The 9,661-nt window shown below is 43.4% G+C and overlaps 1 protein-coding gene across 1 annotated transcript; it reads right to left on the minus strand.

Annotated features, from left to right (window-relative positions):
• Positions 1-5,448: 5,448 nt before the first annotated feature.
• On the minus strand, positions 5,449-7,002 carry LOC101597091 (poly(A) RNA polymerase GLD2-like). The gene is given in 3 exon segments (XM_045139942.1): positions 5,449-6,483; positions 6,485-6,821; positions 6,933-7,002. Coding segments are annotated over 2 exon segments (1,335 nt in total). The 5' UTR covers positions 6,785-6,821; positions 6,933-7,002.
• Between the last annotated feature and the right edge of the window lie 2,659 nt (positions 7,003-9,661).

Consider the following 9,661-nt stretch of genomic DNA (forward strand, 5'->3'; position numbering starts at 1 on the left):
TCAACAATTTAGTTCCTACTCCCAGGTGAAAAAGACCACAGGAGACAATGGGACAGTACTGGCACATTGTACAACTCTGATCAGTGACCTGTTTTCTAGGTTAGGAAGTATATGGGGACTCAGCAATTGGACTCCAAATCAATGTATAATCTGCAAGAGGAGAGTCACATCAGAGGAATGCATCCAAGGGAAGCCACATGGTCAGCACAGCCCTGACTCATTCTAGCAGATTGCACAAATGCTGAACTACAGAGCACCTCCCTGGTCCCTAAAAGTCTCTCCTAAATATTTGCAGTTGAACTTAAAATATATAGAAAGAGTCAAATTTTAGCCACCTACTTTGTGTTAAACATCCAGAAAAGAAAGATATAGAGCCAGAAAGGAAAGTACTTGTTCAGGTTGACATCTGAGCCATTATCAAGGTTATGTATTATTGACGATTCTGATATTGCCTCATTTGCTTTTACAAGATTCACAATAACAGGTATAGACCAGGTTAGCGTCACCATGCCATGAAATTTCAAGCCAGGCCTGGTAGTACACACCTTTAATCAAACACTTGAGAGACTAAGGTAGGAGGATACCATAAGTTTATGGCATGCCTGGGTTACAGAGTGAGTTCCACGACACCTTAGACTAGAGTGAGACAATGCCCCCAAAACATCAAAAAAATCTGGGCATGGTGGCATACACCTTTAATCCCAGCACTCAGGAGGCAGAGGTAGGAGAATCACAGTGAATTCAAGGCCACCCTGAGAGAGAGTACATAATGAATTCCAGGTCAGCCTGGGATACAGTGAGACCCTACCTCAAACAAACAAACAAAAAATAAATAAGTCAGTAAATGAACAGCTGGAGAAATAGCTTAGTGGTTAAGGTGCTTGCTGGCAAAGCCAAAGGACCCAGGTTTGATTCCTCAGGACCCACATAAGCCACATGCACAATTTGGCACATGCATCTGCCATTCGTTTGCAGTGGCTGGATGCCTTGGCATGGCCATTCTCTTTCTCTCTCTTTCTCAAATAAATAAAAAAAATATTTTTAAAAAACATGAAAAAAAAAGAAAAAGAACATACTGTAACAGGGTTTTGGGAGTAAAGGAACGTTGTTGAACTCCAAACCCTGAATTTGTATCTGTTTTGGTCTAAAGAATTGGATAAACTATGCTAAGGATACTTTATGAACCATTATAATTTTATTCAGAAATATATGAGGGTGAGGAGGGTCCTCAAACTGAGGAAGGGAAAATGGATACACCTGTGTGGCCTGAGAACACATGTGGGAAGTGAGCATGGGCCTGAAATATAAAAAGGGATTTAGAGAGGAAAGAGAAGAAAGTGCAGAAACCTCTTATGATGTGGAGGGCAGGAAGGAGTATAGAGCCCATGTGGGAAGAGGGGTCTCCTCTCATCTCAGCATGGCTGGGCTGAGATCAGAGAATTTTATCAGGACAGAAACCTGGAAGTACAGGAAAGATAAGCAGCCAACAAAAACACTTGCTCACCCAGTATTGCAGTCGGGGTTGCATTGCTGGTAGAAATCACCCAACCAAGAGCAGCCTGTGGGAAAATAAAAGGTTTATTTTGGCTTACAGGCTCAAGGGGAAGCTCCACGATAGCAAGCAAAACGACAGTATGAGCAGAAAGTGGACATCACCCCCTGGCCAACATAAGGTGGACAACAGAAACAGGGGAGTGTGCCAAACATTGGCATGGGGACACTGGCTATAACACCCATAAGCCAGCCCCCAACAATACAGTCCCTCCAGAAGGCGTTAATTCCCAAATCTCCATCAGCTGGGAACCTAGCATTCAGAATGCCTAAGTTTATGGGAGACACATGAATCAATCCACCACTCCTGATAAGGATATATATATAATCTTAGGACTGATTGGCCTGGGCCAGGAGTTGACTCAAGAAGAAGCCCAGTCATGATTCCAAGTTTTGGAGCTGGATTTAACAACCATAATGCCAGAATCAGATTTAAATTCTAGGAAAGGGGAACTTCCTCCCAGGAGGCGCTCAGGTTGCTTATGGAGAAACAGACGTAGGTAACTCTAGTCAAGAGGTAAGGAGAAGAGAAATCCTTTGTAATCTCTAGTAAAGTGGAGACTGTAAGGGCAGATTGAGGACATTTCTGTTTTTTACTTTCAGAGCCTGGTCACACCCTAAACTACCTAGTAAAGCTACCTGATTCCTTTCCAATATCACAAGATAATAAAAGCTCTACACACAAATCTGTAGCCAACATTATATTAAATGGGGCAAAAGTCAAAGCATTTCCACTAAAACGAGGAACAAGACAAGGGTGTGAGCACTATCTCCACTCTTATTCAATATAGTATTAGACGTCTTAGCTACAGCAATAACAAGAGAGATAAATAAAAGGGATAAACATAGAAGACAAAGGAGTGAAATTATCATTACTTGAAAATGATATTATTCTATACATAAGCAAACCTAAATACTCTACCAGACTCTACCTCGAAACCCAACCCCCCAAAATAAGTATTTATTAATTATTATTATTATTTGCTTTTTCAAGGTATAGTCTCACTCTAGCTCAGGCTGACCTGGAATTCACTATGTAATTTCAGGGTGGTCTCAAACTCAGGGCGATCCTCCTACCTCTGCCTCCTGAGTGCTGGGATTAAAGGCGTATGCCACCACATGAAGCCTAAATAAATACTTTAAAAGACATCCCATGTGCTGGGAAAACTGGATATTTATGTGTGTAAGAATGAAACTCGATCCTGATCTCTCTCCACCCATAAGAAGTGACTCAAAATGCATCAAAGAACTTAATGTCTGACCTCAAACTCTGAAAATGCTAGAGGAAAGAGTTGGGAAACCCCTTCAGCATATAGGCATAGGCAAGGACTTTCTGAATAGAACCCTAGTCTTTCAAGAAGTAAGACCACTAATCAACCAGTGGGACCTCATAAAATTAAAAACATTTTTTCTGAGGTAGGATCTCACCTCTAGCCCAGAAAGACCTGTAATTCACTATGGACACTCAGGCATGCCTTAACTCACAGCTATTCTCTTACTCAGCTTAAAGGTGTGCACTATCATATCAGGCAAAAAAAAAAAAAAAAAAAAAAAAAAAAAAAAAAAAAAAAAAAAACCTTTTGTAAAAGCTTGCCACTCAACTCTGAGAACCTGAGTTCAGATCCCCGAAGCCCATGTTAAAGCTGGAAGCTGTGGCTGACTTCTACAATTCCAGCACACTTACACAGCAAGATGGGAAGCAGAGACAAGAACATTTCCTGGAAGTGCAGGAATGGAGTGGTAAACAACAGGACTTTGCTTCAAAAGGAGGTGGAAGGTGGGGACTGATGAGAAAGTTGTTCTCTGAACTTCATGCCTATGTGCCTGTGCTCACACACATGAGCACACACATAAGTGCACTCACTAAATTAAAAAATATATATATATTGAGGGCTGGAGAGATAGATTAGCAATTAAGGCACATGTCTGTGAAGCCTAATGACCCAGGTTCAATTCTCCCACATAAGCCAGATGCATATGGTGGTACATATGTCTGGAGTTTGTTTGCTAAAGGCTAAAGGCCCTGGCACACCTCTTCTCTCTGTCTGTCTTCTATCTCTCTCTGCTAGCAAATAAATAAATAAAAATATTTTTAAAACATTTTTACAGCAAAGAGACAGCCTACAGAGTGATTGAAAAATCTTTGTTAGCTATACAACTGAGAGAGGATTAATATTTAAAAAACATAAAGAACTCACAAAAGTAAATAACAAAACTAATAAGAAATCAAACAACCCAATAAAATTGGTTTGGGGGCTGGAGAGTTGGCTCAGCAGTTAAAGGCACTTGCTTACAATGTTTGATGGCTTGAGTTCAGTTCCCCAGCACCCACATCAATCCAGATGCACAAACAGAAGTATCCACTGGGAGTGCTGTGGTGGGCGGCCTTAGTGCTCCTACACATTCTCTTTCAACTAAATCAATATTTCTAAAGTGAGCTATAGAACTGAACAGACAGTTCTCAAAAGATATAAGCCGGGCATGGTGGCGCAGGCCTTTAATCCCAGCACTCAGGAGGCAGAGGCAGGAGGGTCGCTGGGAGTTCAAGGCCACCCTGAGACTACATAGTGAGTTCCAGGTCAGCATGAACTAGCTTGAAACCCTACCTTGGAACCCCTCAACCCCCCCCTCCAAAAAAACAGAAATAACAGTACGAAGTGTTAAGCACTAAATGACAAATCTCTATCACACCTTCCAAGGCTTAGGCACCATAGTGGAAGAGGTGGTGAAAAGAATGTAAGAAACAAAGGTTGGGGAGTAATTTTTTGGAATGCAGTCTTCCAGACACAAAGTGGCCATTGCCTTCTTGACCTCACAGTGTCTGATGCTACCTACACAAGACTTGCCCCAGTGCCAGGTTCAGATTTAATCCTTCCAGGAATCTTAATTCTAGGAACTGGGAACTTCTTCCTATGAGTGGACTTTGGTTGAGTTTAAGGAAAAACAGATCTAGGGAACTTCTTCTTTGACCTCTATCAAAATGGAGACTGCAAGAGCAGGTTCTCAAGGTCATTTCCTGGTTTTACTTTCTGGGGACTCCGTTTCCCCTAAACTGCCTCAATCCCCTGCTGAAAAAAAATAACTGTAACTGCCATTAGAGAACTGGGAACTAACCCATCTGATTTCTTCAAGTTGAGTGGGTCATTGGATATGGCAGCTGGGGTACTTCTTTATTGGGCTTAAGACATACTGCAAGTGCATTTGTATGATGTTGAGAGAACAGTATCCAAAATTTCCGTTGCCCTTTTTTGTTCTGTTATGGGGTCTGGTGTCTCAAAAGTAAGACCATTGACTCACAGAACATGAGGCAAAGTTTTATTGGGTAAAAAGAAAGAAAAAGAAGAAAACTGATGCACCAAGTCTGCATCCCAGAGTTCAGGATCTTAGGATGCAGCCCTGATCTTTTGAGAGAGTCAGCTTTTATTGGAAACAAGCACATAATGTTTATAGTAAAAACAGGATCAGGAGTTAAATCACAAAATTACATACTGTTAAACAAGAGGGTCTATTACAAGAAGTCACAAGGTTACATAGGTCAATAGGCAGAACCGGGGTAAGAAATGTTATATGTTATGTAATCACAAAGATACTTAGAAACAAAGAGATACAATGAGGTCATGGTACCTTGCACAGAGGGATCATCCCATTCCTTAGTTAACAGCAAACACCTGCATTGCACAGAGGGATCATACCATTCCTTTGACATTCCAGTTTCCATTTCCCCTCTGATGTTACACTAAGTCAAATCCTTGACTAGTGAAGAACAGTGTCTAGTGTGCTTTCATCTAAGAGGGTGTATTGTGTCAATACCATGAATTTAATAGAATTTATTCTATTCTTTTTTTTCACTTCAATATAAATATTATTTTAATTGAAATAAAAACCAGAATTTGTCTACTAATAATAACTGAATAACAAGATGTTAGAAGTAGTCTTGGTAGCATTACCTTCTACACAGATATATTTGTTTCTCCATTCAATACCATCAGGCCTTGGGATGACTTTGGCTTCACGAACTGAAATCATCTGACTGTTCCAGTCAAATTCTGTAGCATAGTATTTCAGAAAGCCCAGTAAGAGATCCCCAAGACTTGATTCATTCTTTGAGAGGTAAGGAGGAACATTACATGGAGCTTTATGTACAAGATGAAGCTGTATTGCAGTGCTAAAAGATTCTGGGTAAATTTTTTGGAGGGATGGAAGGATGGGTTCTGGTAGGGTTTGTAAATAGTGCAAAACCATCAATACAAAACTATAGCTGCTTAATGTGCCACGACTGGCATCATTGATATCATGGTGACTTGCCCACTTCTTTATCACCAGCACTAATGGACGAACTCGATTTTCAAGGTATGCGTAAGTTCTGAGAAGGAATGTGTTTCTTATTCCAACAGTATTGTTTACATTCAAGTCGAATTCCACACAACTGACTTTATCCCTGAACTTCACAATTGGCACTTTTGCACGAATCAGTTGAGGTCTCTCAATGTAGCCAGAAAGTCTAGTACAGAAGTGTTTATGGACTAAGGTGAGTATATGACGTGCTTCAGTCTTCTGATTGACCGGCTCTTCTTTAAGAACGAGGCATAGGTCACCATCACTGCTCCGGGTACCAAATCCATTTAAAGAAGACCCAACCAAAAAAAGTCTGCTTTGCGGGAAGAGCAGCTGGGTTTCCGTCTGCAGCTGCGCTCTACAGAGCTCCTTCTTCTTCAGGTCACTCACTTGCTGCCGACACGCCTCAAACAGCTCCAGGATCTGCTGACTCAGCTTATCTTTGGCCTCAGGCAGTGTGATTTCTCTAGGTTCTAAGAGTGATAGTTCTCGAAAAGGTGGAACACATCTGACTATATCAGGTACATAGTGCGCATGAAACAATGGTGGCATTGAGTATCTTCGTTCCCCTGGTAAAGGCACTATCTGGTTAATTAAAAGTTGGCTCTTGATGGGGTGAATGGAAACGCTGCCGTTTGCCATCAAGAGGAAGGTTTTGTTCATCGCTTAGTCTCTTTCTTCCTCGAAATAATGGAGATGCTGAGGTCTGTATTGGACTGACATTTCCGTATGTCAGCTGCTGTAAGGACACAGCTCTAGATAAGTCTGCATTTTGAAAGTTGAACTGTGCATCTATAAGTTGCTGGTGTGAGTAAAGAGTTGGTGACAGGGCAAAGAAACTATGCTGATGATGGTTCGGGGTGAAGGGTGGACGACCCAAAATTGAGTTTGGGAACATTCTCTTGTTCACTGAATGCAAACATGTATTCTTCTACCTTTAACCCCAGCACTCAGGAGGCAAAGGTAGGAAGATCCATATGAGCTGGAGGCCGCCCTGAGACTACATAATGAGTTCCAGGCCAGCCTAGGCTACAGCAAGACCCTACCTCAGCGCCGCGCCGCGACCAGCCCGCGGGAGGGCCCGGCTCTTCCCGCGCGGGGCTGGGGGCGGGCCGGCGCGCAGGACCGCCGCCGCTCGCCGACCGGCCAGGTCTCCCGCGCAGCGCACTCGTGTCCGCGCCCGCCCGGCCCGCACGGGCGTGTCCCTCGCGGCGCCCCGTACCTGGCCTGCGTCGTCCGGGTCCGGGCCGCGCAGGTGGGCGCTCGCCGGCGGCCCCGGGACAGCAGTGATCCCCCCCCCCCCGCCCGGGGTGGCGTTAGGCCCGACAGCGGCTCGGCGAGGCTGCCACGGGAACCGGCGAGCTATTCTATTCTTAATAATGCAGGATCCCATGGTAAGGCCTAAGAACAGTAGTATCAAGGGGCCAGCAATAGAAGAGACAAGGGAAGTTAGCCATGGAGACCAACTAAACATAGACTGAAAACAGTTACTAGTGGCTTGTCTCTTAAGTTCTCTTTCTCTGAGATTTTCTCTAACTAAAGCCACTGTAATTCAGATTATTCCTGACTGATAGGCATAAAAGCAACAAGTTTTACCTAAAGCCATACATAGCCCTCCCCTTGTTCCAACATCCCAATACAGTGTCTCTTTTTTTTTTTTTTTTTCGTTTTTCGAGTTAGGGTCTCACTCTGGTTCAGGCTGACCTGGAATTAACTCTGTAGTCTCAGGGTGGCCTCGAACTCTCGGCGATCCTCCTACCTCTGCCTCCCGAGTGCTGGGATTAAAGGCGTGCGCCACCACGCCCGGCTTACCAATACAGTGTCTCTTGATCCGAACTCTGTTGCTGAGCTGGAAGGGATGGGGGCAAACAGGGTGTATCTGAAAAGCGGCCTTGATAACTGCAACAGTGGACTCCTGGACTCTTTGTAAGACTTGGATAGAAAGAAGCCTTTCATTAGTAAAGTCAGTTATCTGTTCAAGACCTATACTCAGCAGGATTGGGGGAGAGGTTCCATACATAATTGTAAATGGAGTAATTCCTTTTACATAAGGGTTACACTTGGCCCTTAACAGGGTGGAAGGGAAGGAGTCCCATCCATCCTTCACTGGTCTCTAGGGTTAATTTAGTTAAAGTCTCCTTCGAGGTTCAATTCATCCTATCTACCTGTCCTTAAATTTGGGGAGCTTAGGCAGAATGTAATTTCCAATTAATCCCCAATGTCTATGTTAATTCCCTAGTGTTTTGACACAAAGGCAAGCCCATTATCTGATCTTATACTGAGGTGCAACCCATAGCAGGGGAATTATCTCCACTAATAATTTCTCAGTCACTATTTGGGCTGTCTCAGGTGGGAAAGCTTCCACCCATCCTGAAAAGGTATCAACATAAACAAGTAAATATTTATATCCATACTGATCTGGCTTTCCCTCTGTGAAAACCACTTCCCATTATCTACCTGGTTCTGTTCCCTGCTCTTTCACTTTCACTGGTGGTACCTTACCAGAGCAGGCATTTGTCTGTTGACAGGCCTAACAGTGGGTGGTGATGTCCTTGATGATTGAGTCCATACCTAGGAAGAAAAACTCTTTCTTGGACTGGAGAGATGGCTTAGCAGTTAAGCACTTGCCTGTGAAGCCTAAGAACTCTGGTTTGAGGCTCAATTCCCCAGGATCCATGTTAGCCGCTTGCACAAGGGGGTGCACACATCTGGAGTTTGTTTGTGGTGGCTGTAGGCCCTGGCATACTCATTATCTCTCTCTGCCTCTTTCTTTCTGTCTGTTGCTCTCAAATAAATAAATAACAAGTAAACAACAAAAAAGAAAAAGAAAAAAAGAGCTGGGCATGGTGGTGCACACCTTTAATCTCAGCACTCGGGAGGCAGAGGTAGGAGGATCACTGTGAGTTCGAGGCCACCCTGAGACTACATAGAGAATTCCAGGTCAGCCTGAGCTAGAGTTAGACCCTACCTAAAAAAAAAAAAAAAAAAAAAAAAAAAAAAAAAAAAAAAAAAAAAAAACCTCTTTTTTTATTAGCTGGGCTAGCTTGTGTTTTCTAAGTGAGTGCCTTCATGTAGTTGCTTTGCCAGTCCCTGCACCAGGGTGTGAGGCAGCAACAGTTGTCTATTCTCCAATTTATACCATCTTTGTGGGATCTGTTCTTTTATCAGATGAGAGGTGAGTGGGTGCCGGGAGGGTGACCAGATAATTTGACAGATGCTGAGAGGCAGCACTCTTTGATGCTAGGTCTGCCAGTCTGTTCCCTCTTGCTTCTGTGGTCTCCCCTTTCTGATGAACCAAACAATGGATTATGGCTACTTTAGCAGGTGTCCAAAAGGCAGCCAATAAATCCAAATTTCTTTCCTTTCTTTTTTTTTCTTTTTTTTTCTTTTTTTTAGGTTTTTTGAGGTAGGGTCTCACTCTAGCCCAGGCTGACCTGGAATTCACTATGGAGTCTCAGGGTGGCCTCGAACTCACAGTGATCCTCCTACCTCTGCCTCCCAAGTACTGGGATTAAAGACGTGTGCAAATTTCATTTTTTATTGTTAATGTCTTTACCTTCTACTGTTAATAGCCCTCACTCCAAGTAGATGGCCCCATGTACATGTGCCATGGCAAAGGCATAATGGTTGTCTGGGTAGAGGTAGATATTTACTGTCTTGTCTTTTCACAATATCAGAGCCTTGGTCAGGGCTATCAGTTCAGCTTTCTGAGCTAATGTACCCCGAGGTAGGGCCTCAGCCACAGGGTTTCTTCCAAAGTCATCACAGCCACCTG

This window comes from Jaculus jaculus, chromosome X, assembly GCF_020740685.1.
Source record: "Jaculus jaculus isolate mJacJac1 chromosome X, mJacJac1.mat.Y.cur, whole genome shotgun sequence".
NCBI classification, from domain to species: Eukaryota; Metazoa; Chordata; class Mammalia; order Rodentia; family Dipodidae; genus Jaculus; species Jaculus jaculus.